The sequence below is a fragment of the Actinia tenebrosa genome, unplaced genomic scaffold (genome assembly GCF_029948245.1).
Source record: "Actinia tenebrosa isolate PJP-AT-01 unplaced genomic scaffold, QUT_ActTen_1.0 PGA_scaffold1__47_contigs__length_23844297, whole genome shotgun sequence".
NCBI classification, from domain to species: Eukaryota; Metazoa; Cnidaria; class Anthozoa; order Actiniaria; family Actiniidae; genus Actinia; species Actinia tenebrosa.
The window spans coordinates 20,373,395-20,397,590 of record NW_028292578.1 but is presented as its reverse complement, the minus strand read 5'-3'; the positions used below and the strand labels follow the sequence as shown (position 1 = coordinate 20,397,590).

Genomic DNA, 24,196 nt, shown 5'->3' with positions numbered 1-24,196 from the left:
AAATGATTCCCGCGAAATTTTGGTATTTTGGGCTTCCTGAGCACAGCGTCACTTCATAAAACAAACATACATTACCATGACAACAGGTAGTGCTCACAAACCAAGATGGCGTCGGGTGCAGAAAGCGGAGAAAACGGACTCGATGGCGATCAAAACGGCGAAAATACACCTAAAGCAGACGAACCTGTGGGGAATATTTCAAGATTCTGTTGTCTTCCACCTGGCTATAATGGAAAACCAAAGAAGGGTCATCTGATCTTTGATGCTTGCTTTGAAAGTGGAAACCTTGGTCGAGTTGATTACATCACAGAATTTGAATACGACTTGTTTATCCGACCAGATACTTGTAATCCTCGCTTTAGAGTCTGGTTTAACTTTACTGTAGAGAATTCGTCACCTTACCAACGAGTCATCTTCAATATAGTTAACTTTAGCAAGACGAAAAGTCTGTATAGAGAAGGAATGACTCCACTTGTGAAGTCAACTAGTCGTCCAAAATGGCAGCGAATCCCTGCAAAAAATTGCTTTTATTATCGCTGTCCTGATCACAGAAAAAACTATGTTCTATCTTTTGCCTTCGCTTTTGATAATGACACAGATGTCTACCAGTTTGCATACTCCTTTCCTTATACTTATACGCGTTTGCAGAACTATTTGGACAGTATTGAACGTCAAGGACTTGGCTTCTTCGAAAGAGAGTTGTTATGTACGACTGTGCAACAACGAAAGCTCGACTTGTTGACCATAACGAACCCAGAAAATAATAACTCGAAGATTCGTAAACGAGTTATCTTTATCACGGCTAGAATACATCCAGGTTTGTATTTGAAGATATTTTTGAATATGTTTCCTAGAACTGCATAATGCACTCTATAAGAAATAGAATTATATATAATTTTAAGATTTCATGGTGCTTTAACTGATTTTTACAATACCAGAGTACAATACCATTTATTGCCTCTCAGAAGCTCATTGATTGCTGCAGGGCCGTAGCCACAAATTTCTGATTGGTCTGGCTTTTGAGGGATTTCGGTTTTTGTTAGATTTAAAAAAAAAAATTTTTTTCCCCCGAAAGTTGGTCTGGTTGAAACCGTACTGGTGGCTACGGCCCTATGCTGTTATAATGATCAATAAGATTTGAGTTTATTTTTTCATTTATTGCAGGAGAGACCCCTTCGTCATATGTCTGTCAGGGACTGATTGATTTCCTTCTGAGCAATCATCCCACAGCTAAAATACTTAGGGAGTACCTTGTGTTCAAGATTGTTCCCATGATCAACCCTGATGGAGTTGTGCTTGGAAATTACCGGTGCTCATTAATGGGGTTTGACCTCAATCGGCACTGGCATGAACCATCCCCATGGGCACACCCAACCCTTGTCGCCACAAAGAACCTGGTGATGGAACTTGATAGTGATAGTACTGCCCATCTTGACTTCTACATAGACATCCACGCACACTCAACCCTGATGAATGGATTCATGTATGGTAATATTTATGAAGAAGAAGAACGGTTTGAAAGACAAGCTGTGTTCCCTAGATTACTCTGTGCCAATGCTGATGACTTCTCAATGACGAAAACCTCGTTCAATCGTGATGCCATGAAGGCAGGCACAGGGAGAAGATTTCTTGGCAGTTCTCTTGATCCTGCAACCCACTGCTACACCTTAGAAGTATCATTCTTTAGTTATCATACGAATGGCGCTATGTCACCCTATACTGAAGATGGCTACTTTAAACTAGGACGTAATGTTGCCAGAACTTTTCTAGACTACTACAAGTTGAATTCCTTGGTTGGAAAAGACAAGGATGGTGGCCCAAGGTCACCAATTCGGCGAGCAAGTATGGGGGTGTCTAACAAAGCACAAGGTGGTAGTAATGATCCTAACAGTGTCACATATCCTATGAAATTTTAGTGACATTTTGGTTGCATATCTGACGAAATGTGAATAATAGCAACGAGAGTGTCTTGTTGTAATATGTGATATGTAACACTGTATAACAGAGGTATAGTAGTTAGTTTTACTTAAATTTCAAAAATATATAAATATTTAGTAAATAGAATCTTCTATTGGTTAAAACAATATCTTCTTTACTATTAGATGCATGTAATAATGAACTGATCAGGTGTTTTTTGTTTTTTTGAGTGGGGGCCAGGCAGTGTGATTTGTGGGGGGTGGGGGGGTCATTAAATGAAATCAGTTTCAAGAGGGGGAGTCACCCAAAAAATCAGAGTCACACAGTGAATGAACAGAATAGTAAGCAAGGGATGGGTCATTTTTATGCAGATTTTTTGTATGGGTTGCCAAGCAAATCTAACCTACCACCCCCTCCAGCCTTAACAAAAATTGAATGGCCCCTAGACATCTTAATAGACTGCAGTAATTGCCCTGTTTCACCATGACGTCACTGCTTGTGTATGTGGGGGATAGCATCATCAAATCCAATAGAAAATTCATAAAAATTTGCTCCTAGCGAAACAGTTTAATCTAAAATGGCCTGGTTTTCAGATATTACATGTGTTAATATGTACTAAAAAATATTCTGAGCGTTTGCTGGCTATTCTACTTCTCTTCATGGATTGATACGGGTTTTAGAACAATTTTCAGTGAATTTGCATTTATTTGACCCCCTCCGACGACCATGATCCTTTGCGTTTAAACAATAGATTGTTTTGATGTGACATCATAGTGAAATAGAGCAATTGCCAAGACTAGTATAAAAGGTGTTACTTTGTAAATGAGGTAGATTTTTTTTTTTCTGAAGCAGAATCCTTCAACTTTGCCATAATTGAATATAAGAAAAGATTTAACCAAATCTGTAGCTCTGTTTATCAACAATTTACAATTCTGAGATTAGGCCTGTTGGAGCGTGCTTGTGCTATTTTTACCTTTCAATTGTTTTTCTAAAAGTCTTTTCCTTTTATATTATTATTTTCTTTTTTATATCAGTTTTTTTGTTTGATATTTTTTAATGATTCTTCAATTCAACTGAAAAACCATTATAAAAAGATGTAAAAAATGTAAATAAATATCTGATATCACAAATGATATATTTATAGGTGTATTGGTTGACAGAAAGATTAAATGTAACGAGTATTAACTAGAATTGTTACTTTATATAAGTGGCGTATTATATATATAACTTTATCCCACAATGTTGAAAACACGTTAAGGACACATTGCATGATGGGTCGAGACAGTGGATAAGTTTTCTCGCATTCTGATTGGCTGTATTTTTAATGATGTGAAGTTTAAAGAGGGCTAAAGAAAAGTTATCCACCCGACAACTTTGATCGTTACCCTGAAGTTTGATTGTGTTGTAGTACCATTGTCGTAGTGAAGTACGACCCGGAAAGGTCGACTCCCGTTGGCCGACTAATTCTTCTAAGTTCTTCTATTGTTTAATTCAAAAATCTTTAATTCAGTCCAAAGTTTCCCTTCAGATATCGTTTTTTTAAATTGCAGTTCTTTGATCGACGGTCGTTGAAATACTAGTTGGCGAACGAGAACTTCGCGGGTCGCACTTCAGTGATAACGGTAGTGAGACAAAAAACGTTTTGTTAATAGTGTATATTTGTTTGATTTCAACTTTGTTCAGTGTTGTTTTCAAATGACAGTCAATGCTCTTTAGCACTTCAGTGTTTACATTGTATTGTTAACATCTGGGTGATTTCTAAGCCATGGTTGACTTTTTGTCCTCTAACGGACCCATGATAAAGTGAAATAACGACCCTCTGAGACGACATTAACCGACAAGGAAAATGCGCCCTGACTTTAAATCTGATAATCTACGCTACGATAAAATTTTGAAATTCGATTTTTTCCGGCATTTTTCGAAGATTTGATTGTGTTTTCTATATCCTGTCCAAACCGCTTTTTGATGCAGAGTGGAAGCCTTCGTTTTTAAACGTTTTATCTTGGCATTTTTCGTCCGCTATAAGTGCTACTCTCGAAAAATAGGGAACTGACCTTAGTTTAGAATCGATGAATCCAAAAATGCCTTATGCTTTTCTCGTGATAGCATTCCTCATTTGTTCCGTCTTTACGAAAGGAGTAGAAACAGAAATGTCCAGGTCATTCATCTTTGCTGCAGTTGTAAATACCTCCAGTATTAGTCTTGATTCTGAAGATCAATTCCTAGCAAGACACAAAACTAGAAGTGCTGTAGGTTGTGCTCACAAATGTCTGACCAACAAACAGTGTCAGGTGATTGGTTTTAACGCCAAGTCAGGAGATTGTTGGTTGATGAAGAGTTCTGGCAGAAATAGTCTTTTGACTGAACAAAAAGGCAATATCATTCTAATCAAGGTAAGTCTTTTCAAACAGATTTCGAAACTTTACGATATTTCAAACCATTTCATTTATTTCGGGGATATATCTCGAAGATTGTTTTTGCCGAAAACGTTTTCTACATTACAAAAGAATGTATAAATAAAGTAGATTCACGAGTTTGACTTTTAGCTTTTCTTTTGCGAAAATTAAACACTAAAGACTTGTCCCTATCACCAGAGATCTTTCGTATCTTCATTTAAGCGGTCTTTAGTTAACTTTTTTGGACTCAGTTCACATCTAAATAATTTTTTTTCATCATGTTTATTAAATACATTTTCAGTTTCAAACGAAACCAAGTAGGATAGGTAGAGTAAAACTTTTCAATTCGTCATATCAAGAATATATATTCAGCTGAAGTTTACAAAGGACAAGAAAACCAAACAAATCTACCCATTCATCTTATTCGCAGTTTATCGCTGAGATTTGTTCATACATCAAGCTGACCAAACTCTTTGATCCTTTGTTTCCAAGTTTCTTGAGGACGAAAAACGTGATGCATTGTGGTCTAGAGTCCTAATGTTTTTTTCTAAAATCTTTAATTTTAGGTTGAAGATCAGAGAAATTCGAAGAATACAGTTGGTAAGTGAAAGTATTGTTTCGTTTGGTTCTTGTATCAAAACTAAAGGAAACCTAAGAGAGAAAACTGAGGAAGGAATGTGGAGAAAGAAAGGAGGGGAAGGAAGGAGAGAAGGAAGGCGGTAGGGAAATATATATATTATCCTTGTTGGTAAGTGTTGGTGATTAAAGTGAATTTTTTTTTTTTTTGTCTCGTATTTTTATTCAGATGAAGAATTTTCATCGTGCAAGGAAGTGTTGGATAAAGGAAGGTAAGATCTACGTGAATGACGTCCAGCCCACGTTATTCAGATGATCCTATCGATTGCATTGGTTTGATTGCAGATCTAAAGGTAATGGAATCTACAATATCAAAAGTACCATGGCGTATTGTCACATGGACGAGTTACCCAACTGCGGTGGTGGGGGATGGACGCTGACCATGAAGATCAATGGATCTAAGGTAAGACATTAACTGATTGGATAGTCATGACAACAACAGCGTGACATACAGCTTTCTAATCACTCCAGAACACGTTTGACTACAACACCTCATATTGGACAAACAGAAAAGCATTGAAGGCCGAAAATGGACTGGAACTAGAAGACAAAGAGTCAAAGCTACCAACATACTGGTCAACACCGCTGACCAAGATCTGTCTCGGCATGAAGATGAAAACAAACCGTGAAACCAAGTGGTTGAAATTAGAATTAAAACAGCGCGCTAGCTCGCTTTATGACGTCATGACCACAGGGAACCCAACAAAGTCATATAGTCTTCTTGGGGTAAACAAATGGAAAAATCATTTCTTCCCAAGAACATATTTGTATAGCGGGGTATATTTTGAGGGCGTGAGTGTGTCCTTAAAATCTGGGTCGAAGGTTAGGCTTGGAGTCATATCTAAGGTCGTAAGGGACAGTCAATGGTGCGACTCGGTGTTAGGTTTTGGTATGTGGTATGCATCGGGTGGACGTGTTTCTTGTGGCAAGGGAGGATCAAAGGAACTTTCAACCGATGAACCTGCTTTTTGCTACATTTTAGCTCAGTAAAATCGCTACTGGACTGAAATATTTTTGTGTTTCCAAATCGAGTCCTCATATTTGCTGGAGGCTTTCAGTTTCATGAGAGAAACATACACAAAACACACGATTGCGCAAATAATCAAAGGGAAGAAGAAATCTCTAAGAAATCTCTCGTTAACGAGTGGTATAGCATCCAACATAGTGGCTATAAGAAAGATAGACCACATCAGTCGCACGTTATTGCATCTATAAATAATAACCAACAAAAAAACTAAATAGTTTTTCTTATCCTCAAGTCAATATTATTTTTCTTCGTTGTTCGATTATTTTACATCCTTTTTGCCGCTTCTTACTCTTCCCTTTAGTTCCCCCGCCCCAATTTTTATTGGGCAGGGGGGGGGGGGGGGGGGGGGGGGGAGGGGTGTCAAATTTGCTTCAGTTCCTTGACTATCTGAACTTTCGTTTGGTCTTCAGAATGGAATTTTTTGGAGGCATGGCTTTCGCGTTGTCGTGCGCGAAGCCGGAACTTGTTGAAAGTGACGATGACGTCGCTTCCGATTACATGGCGAACAAATTATTCTATTTTTCTGTTTTATCAAGTTTAGTCATATCTAAACTCTTACATCTACTTCAAGTTATTTAGCTTCAATTGTTAACACAAATGCACGCAAGTCACCTTTAAAGTTTTGAGTTGTGACAATCACTTGCTAGATTTTCCCGCCTTTTTGACATTTTTAAGTAGTTCAAGATACTAATAGAGAAATGGTACTATGACTCTAGAAACTTGTATTGAAATTAGTGAAAACACTTCTCATGTGGATGCAAAGATTTCCTTTCAAGTTGGCTCAGTGTTGCAAGCTTTTTAATAAAGATGTATATTTGTTTACTCAGCAAAACAACGACATTCAATTTCAAATGTTACCTTTCCGTGTAGAAACCATATCAAACATCATCAAACCATAGGATATCAAAAGATTTCCTTGCGTTTTTCTCACGGATTTTGTGTTTAATTTGCCAGTTAAATGATATCGAGATCTGATGACCGATCTGATGATCTGGTGTATTCCCACCAGTTTGCTTTAAACAATTCTATTAATTAGAGAGTTTCAGATTGACTTTATTTCTTCCCGCAAACGGCAAACGTGACCACTATTTCATCGTTTTCCAGTATTTTACTTTACCTTTTACAAAACTTTCTCACCACACACAAATATTCTTTTGTTTTTCTACTACTTGGATTCTTTTGCAAGTCCTTCTCAGGAATGTAAAATACTTTTTCACTGGTCAATTGACGTTTGCCGTGAATTTCGAATAGTCATGAAAAATCGAATAGTTGAGGTTAAATTTCGAATAATCATGAAAAATCGAATAACTCAGGTTAAATTTCGAATAATCATGAAAAATCGAATAACTCAGGTTAAATTTCGAATAATCATGAAAAATCGAATAACTCAGATTAAATTTCGAATAGTCATGAAAAATCGAATAACTCAGGTTAAATTTCGAATAATGGTGGTCATTCACTTGAATAATTTAGAAATAAATGAATGTTCCAATATGCAAATCTAAAAATTGAACTGACAATGTTTGAACCTTACCTAAAAATCTAAGTCCAGTTAGTATTTGCCGAAGCAGTTTTAAAATTGACAGGAAAAGCCTGTGAGTGGAGCATAAGACTATTTATTTTAAGAACTGAGCTAAGAGTAAGCCTTTTTAAACGCAAATATTGACATATAGTACTTCGCCAAGGTGCCCATAGTAACTCCTTATCCAGTGGTTGAATGTATGCAATCTCCAAAAGCCTTCGGAAGTCCTCAGGCTATGTAATGTGGAATAAAAGTCTTTGCTACCGACTTCCATTACGTCAACGTATTTCTTTTATTTCTGCTTACCTAGAAGACCAGTTTTTATGCGTAAATAAACAAAAAGAGTTCTGGAAAAAATTTAAGTCACATACATTTAAAACAATTAATAGTTCATTTACATTCGATTCAGGACTTATCGACATTAATACTATTACTGATTTGATTCATAATTACTTTAACTTAAAAAAAGATAAGTCCGAATGATTCCATAATTACTTTTCCTCTTGAAATTTTCGTTTCAGCCTAAAGAGAGTCGCTCAGTTTTACGGTAATTGTATTTCACTTACAAAAAAATGATATTTTTTGTACAGACTTTTAAGTTGTTTGAAAAAGACCTCATACAGTGAAAAAGGCCTCCACCATACAGGGGAGATTTTTGTTTAAGGACCAACGAAAAAGACTCCAATATTTTATAAATCAGAGACAAAACGTTTTGATGTGATATGAATAATCCTGACTGGAATTTCCAAATATTTATTTAACTTCTAGTAGCTTCTGTTCTTTCTTCTAAGCTTACAGTGACAGGACACTTGAACCATCAAAACTTATTATTAAGTTGTTATTTCCTGAACTTTCTACCGTCTCCTCACTGGAAAGACGTTTTGAAAACTTGTTAATTCTAATCTGAGAGCAGCGTTCAGCTCTTGTTCCTTTTTTCTTCTGGTTCCTTTGAGCTTTTTCTTTTTCTACTGTGCTTCGAGCGGTGTTTTCACTAGGCTACTCCCCTTTTTTCCTTCCTTTAACACGACTTGCATTATTCAAAATTTTGCTCTTGTTCTTATATACATCGGATGGCTCTGAGCACGCTCCAGCGAGCTAGATAAGTCCTAATCCGCATAGGTCTTTCTTGTTTGAGAGCCCAGTGCCCCAAACGTGATTTTTCTTTCTTTAGTTTTGGTTAACGCTATTAATACTATAATTCGTATGTAGCACAGAGGAGTTTAAATGATGACCAACTCGAATCTTACGCACTTTATTCAAACGTAACAAGATAAGAAGCCCTCTTCTAAAGTTAGGAATTCTCCAAGCGTACAATACGGGGTTGATACCAGAGGAGAAAAACCCGAGACTGAGTGTAATATCCCGTGCAAGACGCACATCAGGATCTTGACTTGTGGAGCCAAAAACTAAAAGAAAATCAACAATGACGAAAGGAAACCAAGCGGTGAGAAAAACCATGAGCATGATAAAAACTGTGGTTGAAATTCTCTTTTCTCGCTCGACGCCTCTTCGAGTGAAAGCTGACTCTTTAGTGTCAGAGATATTCTTCAAATTTTCAACCTGCTTTTTGAGAATTCTCGTCAGGCCGTAGTACGTCACTAGCATGACAAGAGTCGGAGTCAAGACTCCAAGTGCGTATAAATAAACTTGAAAACTCTCTGAACGCCAGCCAAGGATCGGTAGAACACCAAAATGTATTGATAGAATCCATATGATTACTAAAGCTAGTTTTACTCTTGGTCCAGACACGATCGTACGGTACTGGAATGGATATCTTACGGCCACATAACGGTCTACCATAAGAGCGCAGATATTTAGTATGGAGCAGATACAAGAAAGGCAAGCAAAGACATAATAAACGAAGAGGATCTCGTTATTATTAGTCCAGTAGCTTGCCGCATTTATAGGTTCTACTGCAATCCCGACCAGGATGTCAGCCAAGCTTAAGTTCACTACAAAGTAGTTGGAAGTCCGCCTGAGATTTCGACCTGGGTCTTTGATGAAAACACAGCAAACTAGAATATTGCCAACAACAGTATAGATGCCAAAAATTATATAGATAATGGCCATTGTCAGGTTTGGAGTTAGGAAGTACCCTTTGTAGAACATATCGTACGCCATCGCGGTAGGTTTGATTACAATGTAAAACAAGTGCTGAATTTTCGATTGATGTCGCCTTTACCACCTGTCGAACAAATGAAATTTAAGAAGGTGATTTACAGGTTTGCTCCAGGCCTTTGGTCATTTCGCGAGTATTTAGATAAACACGTAATGAATAATTTTTTATCAAATTATGACCGTTTTTCATCATTTGACAACTATCTACTGTCAACAAAGTGAATTATCCGCAAAACCCTTGCTTGCGTCAAACTGTGTTTACGCTACTTTTAAGATATTATAAAGTGAAGCCCGCTCGCTCCTATAATTTTGAAGAAAAGCAATGTTTGTCATAGGAAAAAGATAAATTTGACAATGATAGTAGTTAGTCTAGACAAACCTGTTCGCACACGATGAAAAGTGGTGCATGAAGTTTTCTTAGATAAGTACTAAACGAAGTGACAAAGAAATACGAATGTCACTCGGGTGCCGACCTAAAGGAAGGGAAAACTCTATTACAACCTTGAAAAGGTTTCAGAAACACGGATTTCTTCTACCCATCGAAAGTTATGTTGGCTGGCACCTTCCGTCGAAATAATGCAGAGAATTGAGTTATTGGTCGTGTTACCTTGCTTTTTGTCGTTGTAGTTGTTTTCTGTTTCCTTTGTTGTTTGTGTGTTTTTGTGTTTTTCGTATGTTTTCTTAGCCTGTGTGGCCAGGCGTTCCTTGTGGGTTTTGCCCCCCCCCTCAAGGAACGCCTGGCTACGCAGGCTTCTTCAAGAAGCCGCACTCAAACTATGAATTTTTTTCAGGTTATTCAACATCTTACCCCATGTAGAATCAATACTGAGAATATTGTCAGAAGGGTGATAGGTACTTTGAAAACGTTTAGTTTCCAATTCTCTACAATAACAGATAATATGAGAAGCAAAATAGCCGATAAATGTGTAGAAAAACGGCTTCAGTGGAAAGTAATAGCAACAATGACAACTTTACTATCAAACACGTACAATTGAAATAAAGATCGCTTGAATTCAGTGCAAATAAAATTAAAAAAACTAAACAAAAGTAACTATAAGGGAAACAGAAATAGGTTACGATTAACAGTAAAATCTTGTTGTCTGCCTTATTTGCAAAATAAATCGGTTCGAATTAGATTTCATGACAGTTAATAAATATGTGGACGACTGTGATGTTTGAGCTAAAATGGGTGCTAAACTAGCTCGAGCATCTGCTATCGACGATATGGTTAACGCATGCGTATCAGTGCTTATCAAAATTACTAAGGATTTCAATAAATTAAAAAAATTTTTTTTTCCAAACCATCAAAATTTTCTTTGGGTTAGATTTACTTCTCGGTAATTTTTGTAATTCTAAGCTCTCGCAGATTGATGTCCAAAGAGGATCACACAAACTTCATCCATAAACTAGTGCACTCGAAGCTTATGATTTTGTATTTATTATATTGCATATTATTATTATAAGCTGACAGTTGCATTGTACGAGGCGTGGATAATAAGAAATAAGAAATCCTGTAGGTCCTTTGCACAACTATGAAGAGTTTTTGTCCCCGAGATCTAGGCCACTTGTACAACCAGTAATAAAAGTGGTAAAAAAATAAGTGGTAAATGCTTCGCTAAGCTACCACAAAACGCAAACAAAATTGCTCTAAAACTTATTTTAAATCTTGAAAAAGCTAATTTATGTTTACAATAAGTAAATAGGACTTTGGCAAAAATGTCGAGTGTACTCACGTATATGCCTACACACGGTATTGAATATCGCGGTTCATCCAATCAATGCTAGAAGGCACGCTGTAGTTGACAGCATGGTTACTGGCTCGGGATTAATACGACAAAAATGGCGTATCTCAGTTTCACGATGCGAAGCTTGTTCTGTTGCCCCGTGATGCAGGGACTCTCTTTGATACCGGTGTTAATGTTCGAGAAAAACGACGCAAGGCTGTCGTACGTACTCAAGGCGACAGCTGCTCAGTTTTCAAGCAGCTGGGAAAACCAAAAAAGAAACGACAATACACAGTGAAGTGAAGTGAAACCAAGAATTTTTAGACTGAATTTTCTAAATTTTCAGTATCTGAATCATAAATTTTTCGAATTATGAATCTGAATAATCACGAATTGTTTGATATCTGAATAGAAAATAAACCGGTATCAGTGTACGGAAATCAGAATTAGAAAAAAATTAGCGAGGTAGATATTTGAGTGACCAAAGTACTTGTCCTGTCAAATGTCAATCAATCAAAACGAAAAGTGTTGACGTTTACGAGGCTTTTGTCATGACGATTTTAGTGGTCCTCCCGATTAATTATTTTGCAATTTACTGTTTGATCATAAAAAAAATGGCTGTGAATTAAACGTGAATTACTGTTGACGGACGGACAGACGTCTGTGTATTTTCGAGGTTGTATTTATTGTTTGATGTCAGGTGTTTCCCGGCTAATTACACAATGTCTGTCAGTCATTGTGATAATCATACTGATCTTGGATTTGATTAAGCCCAAGACACTTTGAGGATTTGCCACCATTTTTCTTTTCAAAACCAGACGAAAAGATCATCATTCTGGAAAAGTCTACCACAGCTGCAGGCGAAATGTCATGTTTTATAAACAATTTTAAACTCGTGAAAACCGGAAAGTCTCTCTCCGGCTCTCTCTCTCTCTCTCTCTCTCTTTTTTTTTTTTTTGATAATGAAAGAAATAACGGATACGACAACGATAACAAACCAAACACGAAAGGCACGGCAAAACCGGCAAACAAAACCGAGCAAGAAGTAAAAAATAAACAACAACAAAGACAAAAACAACCGAAAGTGACAATACAGTAATTCCATCGTTGTTGTTTTTGCGGTTGCTGCTGCTACGGTTGCTTTTGACGTTCGAAGCACAAATTAACTGATACGCGGTCTGTGCCTTGATTGAGTTTTTTTATCGTGCTTTAATGGCGTACTATACGTAGATCAGGGTGGAACTAGGCGTTACCTTATATAATTAGAAATCCTGGGCAAACTGCAGATGTAAGCAAGCGACAATTCAAGGAGCGCCAAGGCCACACTCGTAATTATGATCTTATGATGCATTTTTTAAGATAAATTTACCTGTGCATGTACATGTACTTTAACTCCACTAGATAAAAGAGAACAGTCATATTACTCGCAAAAAAAAAAAAATTGTGAAATATTTTCAATGTTGACTTCTTATATATTCCGTCTCTTCTGGTTAATTATATAATATTGATTAATATCTATTTCTGGTACAGAACATGCAATTAATCAGAAATGCGAAGGTCTCTTATACATTCCCATTTTTTACCTGCTTAGTTGAGCTTTATTTGTGGTACGCTAAACTAGATATACCCAGTTGAAACCTTACCTTTTTACTGATACGTCTGGAACTAAAGCGCGGTTTTCTTGTAAAGAAGCTTTTCTTTCTTCTGTTCTTCGCACGTCTTGTTGCTCTTAATTTCTCGTGTGGTTTCGTGATTCAAATCCACTTTGATTCTTCAAGTCGTATATATTTTGATAGGGCCATATTTTTTTAATAAGAAGAGTGGCGTTGTAATGAGCTACGGAACCGTCTCTACCAAGTCCTGCCTTCGCATAACAACTGCCTGGCTTTGTTCAACTCAATTCGTTTTCAAAACCTTTTCACATTTCATATAAATCGGCAAAAAAATCAAAAAAGCATAAACGTTATTGCTCTCTCAAATAAGAATCCAATTAATCCTTCTAAATGTCTTTAAATTCAGCGTTATTTTGAAGCCGTGCTCTAATTAAGCTTTATGCGGTAAATGAACTCGAATCTCACGGGTGAAAAGTTGATTAATTTCCCTCTTTTGTTTGTACAACAGTCGTTACTTCCTCAAGGCCATTTCTCGCGAGAACTGTGAAAAATAACATCGAAAAAGAAATCACAAGAGGCAAAACAAACACCGCTTCAAGAGAGTACTAATGATTTGAAACAGGAAGGCAAATAGAGTAGGTATTCGCTTTAATATAAACTAGACAAAATAAGAATTAAACTTACCTCCGTTGTAAAAGTAAAGTCACAAAAATAAATAGCCGCGGTAAATTCCAGCGCGGAGAACAGAATGAGCGGGTTGAATACATGATGATGATTTGAGGATCGTGATTTATAGCCGTTTGAACAAACTCGATGCCGAAATGAAAAGTAAATTTCTTTGTGAAAAAGGAACTAAATATTTGCACATAATAGTTTTAATAAATTTATGGGGAATTCTGATTACTTTTATAAAAGAATTGAAATATTGTTTTCGTGAGTGAGCTCAATGGTGAAAAGGGCGGGAAAATCGGGCGCGGCGCGCGTTTTCTTCGTATTAGGATATAGATTTTCGGTGTTTTTAAGTCTCACACTCTTCGAAAATGTTGCCATTATCTTTTTAATCTTTCTTTCCTTCCTTTCTTTTTATATAAACATAGCACACTTTTTAAATAATTCTCATATAAAAATATAACACACTTTAAGATAAGCTTGTGTTTTTATTCTAAATTTGGGGGTTGTTTTTTTTATGGCATCCTCTGTGATTTCGCCTAAAAACATCGTAGTTCACATATAGGCTGCAAAAAGGCGCGACTGCTAGCCTAAAGAATATACCAGCATTTAATCAAGATACGTGCAATACAACCATCATAATAAAAGATACTCATTCATTTTTTTCACATCTGGATATCGTTTGAATTGTAAGAGGAACGCGCTACAAACGACCCTCAAGCGTAAGAAAAATAAATAAGAATCATTCATTACAATTTCCTCGATGAATAACATCTTTTATCCTATTAAAACCATCATATTTCTACACTATTTTATCTCTTTTTATTTAATATCTTTTTATCCTTTTTATTCTTTCATCGACATGGGATAAAATAGCAGCAAACGTGAACGGTATAGCTTTGTATACGCACAGATATTAAACCTTATCAAGCCATATAGGAGTAAAAATTTGACAAACTCGTCTTCTATAAAACTGATAAAAAATGCTATTTCTGCCGTAACTGAGAATATTACACACATAGTTATTCAGTCGATCTAAAAAATGATAATAAAAAATGCAAGAATCGCTAAAAATAAAATAAAGATTATATAGAAAATGACACAAATCGATATAGAAAGTAATTATAAAAACAAAAACAGAAAAAAAATATTTCTTATCTTTCTTCACATCATGAGCTATATAGCTCATTCTTCGGTCTTCTTGGCGAGACTCACTTGAAGTCTTCGTATTTTCTCCAGAACTTTCTCGCTGTTGTTCAGGGTGTATTTCTCCCACATTTTTCGCAGTTTGTTCTTTCGCTTGAGCAGCCATTTGGGCAGGTTTTCCTTAGTTACCTCGACTCTTTTTGCCACGTCTACAACTTCTTGAGTCTCATTTTCTTTTTCAGGTACCACTGAAGGAGCTTCAGTGGATTCATCGTCGTCATCATCATCATTATCCTCGTCATCATCATCATTTTCTTCTACCTGGCTAACAGGTGCATCATCATCATCGTCATCATTTTCATCACCAAGGACATCACTCTCAGGCTCACTAATAAGTTCTACAGAGTGTTCTTCTGTTTGCGGTTCCTCAGGAACTTCTGGTTCAGGCTCCTCCGTAGGTTCAGGTTCTTCAGTGAATTCTGGATATTCGGTCACTTCGGGAAGTTCTGTCGGCAGAACTTCAGGTTCTGTTGGAAGGACCTCAGGTTCGGGAAGTTCAGTCGGAAGGACCTCGGGTTCGGGAAGTTCTGTTGGAAGGACTTCGGGTTCGGGAAGTTCTGTCGGAAGAACTTCGGGTTCAGGAAGTTCTGTCGGAAGAACTTCGGGCTCAGGAAGTTCTGTCGGAAAAACTTCAGGATCTGGGAGCTTTGAGAAAATATGGGGTTCTTCTGCCTCTTCTCTTATTGGGTGAATGATCTTTTTGAGTGATCTGAAAATAAATGGAATTTAGTTAAAATAGACGCAGTATCTCTTTCACTCCTCGCGCAGAAACGAGAGGAGCTAGAATTATTATATGAGGGCCACAGAGTCGTCAGTGTTTTTTTAACTACTGTTAGTTATGTGTTTACCCTCTTGAAATAAAGCCTATTATTATTATTATTATTATTATTATCATTATTATTATTATTATAGAAAATCGAAAACTGAATGGCGCTACACATCAAGTGAAAATGTCCTAGTCAACGAAAATATTTTTTTTACTTACTTCACGATGCCACGAGTTTGTTGACGGATTTCCTTTATGAATTTTCTCGCGTGTTCTGGCACTTCTTGGTTTACATTCAGTTCTTCCTCGACCTCATCAATAGTTTCCTTGGCGTTCTCTAAGGTTTCTTCAGCCTTGTTTTTAAAATTCAACCAAACCTATTAAACAAGCGTAGAATAAAGATGATGATTGCAAATATCTGGTAGATCCTGGAAGCATGTAAAGAATGGAACTTGTGAGTAAGGGTGGTGTGCGTTAGCTGTTAATGCGCTGACTGTCATTGTTGTGATCGTGGGCTCAACCCTAGCATCCACCATCATTTATAAGCTTGTTGATTCAAGGGTTTTTCTCCGGCTTTCCTCCCATAACGAAAACCATCTACTAAATAACTCCAGTTTCAATGAGTCAGTTTTGCTTTATATGACTGACTATAAGGTTTAGCTCAACTCCAATAGCATTACTGGGTTGCCTGTGGCAGCCCAGTCTAAAAGTACAACTATTTTTTTTAACATACCTTGCCAACCTTATTGCGATGATGTTCGTTATTCTCAAGGTGTACTCTGGTCTTATGTGCTTCATCCAAGAATCTCTGTACGTGTTCCTGGTGGTCACTGGAGTCAATAGCTTCCTCAACTTCTCCCTTCCATTCCTTAAAAATTCCAAATGGATTGAAGGCTGAAGAACGACAAAAAAACAGATTGATAAAAAGCTATGAGTAGCTAGCACAAAACAACTCAACGACAGGCCTGAAATCTAAATGATAAGTAAAAGAACAATTCGAGAATGATCCATGGAAATTGGGGGGAAACATCAAACTTTATGCCGGTGGCGTTCAAACTTTACGTGAACTTATTCACATCGTTAAATAATAATAGATCCTCGAGTCTAAAATGCCTTCTTTTTTCTCTCTCTCTCTCTTCTCAGCCAATCAAAACAACGGGCCTTGACAACGTCGCTGACGTCACAGTTGTGCTTTAACACGTTCTCGTAAGAAATTCATTTTAAGGTGGTGCTATGACGTCAAACATCCGGGGTTCTACGTGGACGAGTGTCCAGTTCCGATTTCCATTAAATTTATCATGGAAAAATTAAGATTTAAAAAAATTCTTTTAAATCTTACTTTTTCCCATCTGTTGAGTCTCCTGAGAAGAGTTGATAAACACTAAACAAAATTCTACACTGCATTAATCATGATTGCCACAATTTCATCAAAAGCACCTCTTTTTTCCTATCCTACATTATCTCAGTCAATGTTTTTAGAGCCGACCTAAACATAATTCAGTAATAGTTTTCAAGAGGAAACTGTTCCCAAATAAAGTATTTCAAGGTCATAACTATGGTATGAAATATCTCTAACTGTTATGAACGTCCCACAGCGCATATAAAGTATGGATACTTTATATACAATAAGGATACTTAAGATACGTTATTTCTCGTTTTTTTGAGGACATTTTGTTTAAACAATCCTTAAATTTCAACCGTAATTCTGTTTTTCGTGATTTTTGTCTTTCACTTAACGGCATTTAGTGGTTAAACAAAAACAGCAGTTCAGTTTATTCTAGGCAACTGATCTTCGTTTGGACGCCCTCGTCATGCGATGGAATGGATGTCTTTAACAATGAGGAAAATTCCTAAACAATTGCGTAAGATTTCCTAAAGACTTTTGTAAGGTTAAAAGATGAAATTCGCTTTATCCAATATCTAAAAAACATATTTGAATGACATGTATGACATGAAATACTTTGACTCCAAAGGTCAAGAAAAATATGTTCTAATCTTACACGAGTCTACTCGTTCTCTGAAACAACATCATCAAACTAAATACTTTTTTCAGATGAAGAAAATGAGTTTTGTTTACGTCCTAATCGTAGAAATACTGACTCTCAATTACGAGTTTGCAAAGGGCAATGTCGGGGCACTGAAAGCTTTCAAGCGAACATTACATTTTTTACTATCACCACTTGGAAAAGACGAAGCGCTTTGGTCTTTTGTTACATACTGAGATAAGATTAGAACTCGAAACTTTAGAACAAGCATCATTTTATCAATGATAATAAACATTTAAGAAATTACTGGAATCTTCTTCTTTGAGGTTTTTCGTTATTTAAGTATAATTTACTTGAAAAACGTTGAGCAAATCAACAATAAACTTGAAAAGTAACTTTTCATTTTGAGTTTCCATCCATCACCGAGTTTCCTTGGGTAAAAATTCTCCATGTTGTTTTCATGTGCTCAATATACGAAAACCAAAGAAATGAAAGAAAAACAAGGCAAACTTAAAATAAATCATAGCATTTATGAAGGAAAATAGGCTAGGCAGATTTGTTTTCAAAATTCTCGGGTATTGCGTTTCGGTTTTCTTCTAAGCAGACGAGAAGATTCGCCAACGCCGTAGCGTAAGAAGTGATTAGAATACCAGTTAACCGCAAGAGTTCTTCATGCTTACTTACCTTGAGTCAAGGACACACAAACCAACAAAAGAATCAGAGACTTCATGATGTTTTACGACGAAACGAATTTCCAAGTAATTTTTCTCTTAATCTCGCAAAGAACGAACTTTAATCTTACAAAGAAAACGAACTCACTTACTCTAGATCTTGGTACCGATTGCGCGAAAGGTTGATTCTTTGGTATTTATAATCCAGCGTCAGCCAATGATAGACAAATAACGGGTTCGTTCTGAGCATCAAACGTGATTGGGTAAACACGTTGCCTGCCGGATAGAGAAGATTGCCCCTATCAGAATGAGTTTCCTCTCCCGACCTTTGACACCCAGCGGAAGTGACGACATTGGAATCGCCACGACTAGTTGACGTGTTCCTAAATCCTGTTCTACTCTGATCATGCAAAGGTAAAAACCGGAAGAAAACAAAGGTAGATACTAGGAAAAGAGGAACTTTGGCATAGCACGCGTTGAATCGTCACTTAGCGCTTTTCAGGGTTTGCTTCCGTCTAAATCGAATGTCAAACGGTATGAATCTTTCGGACCACGGGTCTGATAATGGAAAAGCTCAACACTTAAGCCTAAGGTCCATTTTTCGAGTGCAGGCGCCGCAAGCAAGACGTTCAGTAATAGTTGTGGAGGAAACAGAAACTTCAAAAATACATTTTTTGAGTCGAGATAGAGGGTATGGGCAGACGCTATCATCCATCTCCCCTCCGGTCTAAATTAACTCCAGTGGCGGATCCGGGGGGGGGGGGGTAGAAGGGGTCCACTGAACCCCCCTTGAAGGTTTGATCTTTTAGGTAATAGAAATATGTCTTATATAAATTTTAATAAAAGAATATTAGTAGTTTTGCGTTGGGTCGTGTTATTATAGCTTGGTCCGTTACTAGATAGTAAATTAGGTGATTAGAGCCAATTTTTTTTGTCAAACATCGACTAAACAAAAGAGAATTATACACAGTTTAAGAAACGGAACCCCCCCTTGAAAAATCCTGGATCCGCCACTGACCTCTCTATAAACATCATGTAGAATAAATTAAGTTACCCCGGCCTTGTATCGAGCCAGAGGCTCATATACTGGGAGGTCGAGGTACCCCTCCCCGTCATCACAAACTCCCACCCGATTTTCTTCTTATTCTTAAAGAGTCTTGGTGTAAGTGGGTTACTGGTAGTTTAAACCGTCTGTCCCCCCTCCCCTCCATTCCCCCCTGTATTCAACTCCTTTCAATCATGGACACTAAACCCTCGGTATCGGTACGCTTCCTGCCATTACAGAAAGCCCCCGAGTCGGAAAAAGGGTAGGTCCACAGGTAGCCCAAGCTTGGTTTCTGTGGTGTCATGTTATAAGGAAATGTATGGGAATTCATCAAAAATTTCAATAAAATCATTGAAACGTGAAATAAAGCCTCGAAATTTTACCCGATCATTGAGAAATAGCACTTCTTTCGCTCTGTGTGGTTATTTTTTTGAATTTAGCCCGTTTTAAGATTTTTTTCCCCACCAGTAAGAAATAAGAGAAGGTTGGAGACTCGCATTGCGAATCAATCATGCATTGCACATCTGTCCTCCCTCCGTCACGAAACCCTTTGCGGACTATAGAGGCTTTGCACCATCACTTGCCGCCCATGACACAGCTTGGAGTGCCTGTGATTAGGAGGCAGAACAATTAAATCCATTTGCTCTCGTAAATTGAATTCTTTCTCATGTAAAACGCCATTGTATTGTCACTGCCATCTAACATGGCTGCCGTCACGTGATGGTGCAAAGCCTCTATCTTCCCGTCGGAATAAGAACCTTCTGGTAAGTAGGTAGGTTATCCTCACCATCTTGTACTCACTCCCTTTATCATCAAAACTATTTGCTCTCGCTTCTACTGGCACTTAGTTCTTTATTCCACATTTTAACTGAATTCTGCTAAGGTTATTTTTAAAATGTTTTAGGTGGACATGCCATTTACCCGAGTATGTACATAGTACATTTCACGTACAAATTTAAAATTGAATAGAAAAATATTTTTACAGGCCGCCATATTGCCAGTTGCCCAAGACCGCAAAACGAATAATGATTTGCGAAAAAAAAATTTTTTTTAAACAAACCAACGCTAATTAGTGACTGTAAGATAACAGTGAATGTTATTTGACTTATTTGAAAGATTTTGAGTAACTGATTTGGCGTTTAAAAGTGTTTTTGTTCAAGTCGATAGCGAGTTGAACCTGTTGGAGCCAAGACATTTTGTGAAAAGTGGTAGCCACTTCAAGACTCGCTTTTGCAGATTCCCGGATGTCCAGCCCTGTCACGTGACGATAGATGGCGGTCGATTGAACCGCTGGGTCTTCACTTTTTGTCCTTTTTGGAAAAGCACCATTCGCTTTGGGGAAAAAATCGACGGAATTTGCTTTATTAGAAACGCCACCATCATCACTTTTCGCTTTTTCCGGATGCTCTTTCCCTTTTGATTTATTATACTGATGTAAAAATTCTGAATATTGTAAACCATTCTGTTTGCCGATTGGTGGCATTTTTTCCGTGTAGTATACTCGATCACTCGTGTTTTGTTTTGCTTTCTCCGCTTCCGTTAGCCAATCTTCTCGATTTGATGGATTTCTTTCAATGGAATCCAGCAAAGCTTCAGTCACAAACACCCGGTGTTTTTCAATATCATCATTTCTGTTTTCGATTGTTTTATCTGCAGCGAATCGTTTGTGATTAGAATTAAAATCAGACGGAAGTTTTGTATTTCCGTTAATCACAGGCATACTCAGTCGCCTATCTATTGTTGTAGTTTCTGCCAGTAGAGAAACAGGATTTTCATCTGATTTTTCCTCGCTATTCACACGCTCCAAAGACTCCAAATTACTTTCCTTCCATCTGTAGGATTCATACTGTTTCACGAATTTCTTCTTTTTCTTTGTGTTCAAAGCGGCTTCTCTCGCATTTTCTTGCTTGATTATCTTTCCATAGCAACAAGAATCGCAGACAGCTGGCAGAACTTCAAAAGAATTTCGTATCGAAATTTGTTTTGATGTTTTCATATGATCTGTCAGCACACGTTCGTGTAATTCGTCGGTTTTCTTTTCGTCTGCTTCTCTAGGGAATATTGATTTACCATTTAATAAATCATCATGCTGAACATTTGGACTTTTAATTGCTTTCAAAGTCTTTGTATTCATCTCCATAGCACCTGCTTCAACTAACGCTTTCTTAGGATCGTTATGAACTAACGATAGCTCAAGCTTTGACGCAGAGTTCTGTAATCTTTTCCCAAATCCATCCACATAGACTTTTTGTCCAACAGCGGCTTTTCGATAGCTTCTCTTCTCCATAGCCAGCAATAAAGGGCTTGGATTATGCTTTTGGTACACTAACGCTCTATCCCTTGCTCTCTCGCTCCACTTTTTTATTTTAGCGTACAATGTTATGGTCAGGCCTTCAATACTTCGGGAGCGAAACTGTTCTGCAATAAGCAGCTTAAAACACTCAGTTTGTTTATATCTTCGAGCTATGTTACACGGCGTTAACCCATTGCCATCTTTAGCTAGAATACAAGCGTAATTATGATGAATGAACTGGCGAAGGCAAATCAAATGTCCTCGCTGCGCCGCTTCGTGGACTGGCGTTTTTAGATGATCAACATGAACATCTCCGTTACACCATTCTCGAATGGGATGCTCTCCCACTGGTTCATCTGATCTAGCGCCTGATTTCATTAAAACTGCAGCTAACTGAGTATATCCGAAGTGTGCTGCTATAAACAAGGCGACTCTAAGCTGATATTTTGCCGTGAGTGGATCCTCTGCCATACTTATCATATGCTTCAACGTCGGTGTCAAGTGGCCCTTAGTAGCCGCTTTCAAAAAACTCGCCCAGCCATCCCAGGTTTCCAAACGAATAACATCCCCAACGTTGATATTATAATCATTAAGAATATTACAATCAAACATCTCTTTTCCTTCGGGACTTATGAGTCGGAATACGCTCACATGTAGGCCTGTTTTATTCATGATCATAGTTCTTAGATCACTAACCCTTGTCTCCCAGACTGAAAAGGACTCGGTAAACTTAACCGTATCACCAGAATAAACAATGAATACATTGAGGTAGGATTTGACGTTTTCCACTAATTCACATCTTAGTGTTGCACCAGAAGGAATACTCAGATCAGCGTAGATCCAGTCGTCTTCGAGCGAGCCTCCAGCGAATCGAAGAGACATTTGACTATCATTTTCGCTTTCTTCATTCTGTACTGTGTCTAAATCGAATTTTCGTCGAAGCACTTGTTTTATTTCGCCGACAGTTTGTCCCAAGTCCACATCAATACAATATCGTTCGTCTTTGAATAGAATGAACACTCTCATGGCTGTATGAACCACAACAAACCAACCATCTAGTTAATCACGTTGAAGAACTGTATCAAATGTAGTCACACAAACTACCAATGGTACCAGCTCTATCGAGTCGGTCACTAGGGAAACTGCCTTATAAATAAATGAATGAAATACTAATTATTTTCTATTAGCTTGACAATGAGATCGACTCGCTCGCTTGTCTTAAACAAGCCTTGGCACTAGTAAAGGTAAACGTGTGGCATACTCGATGATTTAATGACGAAATCGCTGTCAAGCTGAGACCAATGAATACTTCTAGAAGCCACTTTAGTGCTCCCCGAACTGAACTCCAATTTATGCCTTTTTTGTACAACGAAATCCGTTAACAAGAGTGCGTAATGGACCGATCAAAACTGCTTTTGTTCTTCCAATTAAAGAATTCAAATCTTTTCTTACAGAAATTCAATTGGAATTAGTGAGTGAATATTTCTTCAAAGCACTTGAATCTGTCGAAAACAATAGAAAGCTTGTCTTTTTACACTAATGTTTTTCGTCTCTGATGTCCGACGTCCAACAGTGTAAAAATTCTTTAGCTCAAACCATAACATATTTAAGCTAAATAAAAAACAATTCAACAAAGAATAACACTGCTTTTTGTTCGCTTTTGCCGTTGCATTTTAAGACATCGTTAATGTATTCTTTGACGTAGACCATTAATATCTGAAGTTGGAAGTCCTTCGAATATTGTTTTTTTTCCCCCCTTTTTGGTGAAATAAATACATACTACAGTAGTGTTACGAAATATCGAAAACAAGGCTTTTTTTTAATCGAAAAATCCAAAACCTTGATATTCATATTCAGAATAAGATCGTGAAGATGTCTTGAAGCATCGAGAAGCGATCGTGATCCTATCGAGAGGATATCGTAAATCATCGATAGTCAATCGTGATCACATCGAAACGATATGGATCTTAGAGCATCGAGAACATATTTCAAAAATTCGCTTATTTGTTCAAGTTCCAGTTCAAGGGATTATCATCATTATTTTCTCAAAAATAATATGACACAAACCGACCCGATACAAGAAAACAAACCGAAATCTTTATTTTCATATTTAGATTCTTTATTGCACAATTAATGCTTGTTTAACTTACAATTGAAATTGTTTGACTTAACTACTCAAAAGCATTTTTATCGTTAGCAAAATTTATTTAACCAATTAGGTAGCTTTTTCTACGAAGGTTCTCGTAACCAATTAGATTGTTCGATCTAATGATTTTGTCTCAGGATCACATTTTGTCTTGGAACTAAGATACTTATCCTCACTGGACGATAAAAATATTCATTCTAACGAAAAATTGGCTCATAAAAAATGCTCTAATTTTTCTGACTCGAATCCAGTCATTGCTCTGTTTTTCAAAACGAAATTGCATGGGACGAATCCGGGCCTAGTTACCAGGTCCACGCAAGACTTAATCTATTTTTGGAAGAGCAAGACTGGATACGACTCAGGACAGACTCGTTTAACTTGCCTTAATGTTGTTTGTTAATAAGCGTTTCAAAGCATGCAACATATATTGGGGTTTATTTAGGTGAAAATTGGGAGATAACA

General features: G+C 37.3%; 5 protein-coding genes across 6 annotated transcripts; 2 read left to right on the top strand and 3 right to left on the bottom strand.

The window, feature by feature from the left end:
• Positions 1-75: 75 nt before the first annotated feature.
• Positions 76-2,760, top strand: LOC116288944 (cytosolic carboxypeptidase 6). Its single transcript, XM_031695810.2, has 2 exons — positions 76-817; positions 1,165-2,760. The coding sequence occupies exons 1-2, from the start codon at positions 106-108 to the stop codon at positions 1,914-1,916; spliced, it is 1,464 nt and encodes a 487-aa protein (XP_031551670.1). The 5' UTR covers positions 76-105; the 3' UTR covers positions 1,917-2,760.
• A 914-nt stretch (positions 2,761-3,674) lies between these two features.
• Positions 3,675-5,958, top strand: LOC116288911 (uncharacterized). Its single transcript, XM_031695778.2, has 5 exons — positions 3,675-4,310; positions 4,880-4,913; positions 5,119-5,161; positions 5,235-5,352; positions 5,421-5,958. The coding sequence occupies exons 1-5, from the start codon at positions 3,987-3,989 to the stop codon at positions 5,937-5,939; spliced, it is 1,038 nt and encodes a 345-aa protein (XP_031551638.2). The 5' UTR covers positions 3,675-3,986; the 3' UTR covers positions 5,940-5,958.
• A 1,633-nt stretch (positions 5,959-7,591) lies between these two features.
• Positions 7,592-10,271, bottom strand: LOC116288910 (histamine H2 receptor-like). Of its 2 annotated transcripts, none has more exons than XM_031695774.2 (2): positions 10,224-10,271; positions 7,592-9,683 (listed from the first exon to the last, which is right to left on the bottom strand). In XM_031695774.2, exon 2 carries the CDS (start codon positions 9,617-9,619, stop codon positions 8,666-8,668), a length of 954 nt encoding a protein of 317 aa, XP_031551634.1. In that variant the 5' UTR covers positions 9,620-9,683; positions 10,224-10,271; the 3' UTR covers positions 7,592-8,665. The 2 variants fall into 2 exon arrangements, with proteins under 2 accessions (XP_031551634.1, XP_088889127.1); XM_089033001.1 differs by lacking the exon at positions 10,224-10,271 and adding an exon at positions 9,996-10,146.
• A 3,819-nt stretch (positions 10,272-14,090) lies between these two features.
• On the bottom strand, positions 14,091-18,434 carry LOC116288921 (uncharacterized). Its single transcript, XM_031695785.2, has 4 exons — positions 18,264-18,434; positions 16,328-16,488; positions 15,814-15,971; positions 14,091-15,537 (listed from the first exon to the last, which is right to left on the bottom strand). Exons 1-4 carry the CDS (start codon positions 18,307-18,309, stop codon positions 14,808-14,810), a joined length of 1,095 nt encoding a protein of 364 aa, XP_031551645.1. The 5' UTR covers positions 18,310-18,434; the 3' UTR covers positions 14,091-14,807.
• A 1,693-nt stretch (positions 18,435-20,127) lies between these two features.
• LOC116288935 (uncharacterized) lies at positions 20,128-22,823 on the bottom strand. The gene has a single exon (XM_031695800.2). The coding sequence runs from the start codon at positions 22,612-22,614 to the stop codon at positions 20,401-20,403; it is 2,214 nt and encodes a 737-aa protein (XP_031551660.1). The 5' UTR covers positions 22,615-22,823; the 3' UTR covers positions 20,128-20,400.
• Positions 22,824-24,196: the final 1,373 nt, after the last annotated feature.

Coding starts and splice junctions, on each gene's coding strand:
- LOC116288944 (XM_031695810.2), top strand. CDS start 106: ATGGCGTCGGGTGCAGAAAGCGGAGAAAACGGACTCGATGGCGATCAA. Junction 818..1,164: donor CACGGCTAGAATACATCCAG/GTTTGTATTTGA, acceptor CATTTATTGCAG/GAGAGACCCCTTCGTCATAT.
- LOC116288911 (XM_031695778.2), top strand. CDS start 3,987: ATGAATCCAAAAATGCCTTATGCTTTTCTCGTGATAGCATTCCTCATT. Junction 4,914..5,118: donor AAATTCGAAGAATACAGTTG/GTAAGTGAAAGT, acceptor ATTTTTATTCAG/ATGAAGAATTTTCATCGTGC. Junction 5,353..5,420: donor TGAAGATCAATGGATCTAAG/GTAAGACATTAA, acceptor TAATCACTCCAG/AACACGTTTGACTACAACAC.
- LOC116288910 (XM_031695774.2), bottom strand. CDS start 9,619: ATGGCGTACGATATGTTCTACAAAGGGTACTTCCTAACTCCAAACCTG.
- LOC116288921 (XM_031695785.2), bottom strand. CDS start 18,309: ATGAAGTCTCTGATTCTTTTGTTGGTTTGTGTGTCCTTGACTCAAG. Junction 16,489..18,263: donor TTGTGTGTCCTTGACTCAAG/GTAAGTAAGCAT, acceptor GTCGTTCTTCAG/CCTTCAATCCATTTGGAATT. Junction 15,538..15,813: donor CAAACTCGTGGCATCGTGAA/GTAAGTAAAAAA, acceptor ATTTATTTTCAG/ATCACTCAAAAAGATCATTC.
- LOC116288935 (XM_031695800.2), bottom strand. CDS start 22,614: ATGAGAGTGTTCATTCTATTCAAAGACGAACGATATTGTATTGATGTG.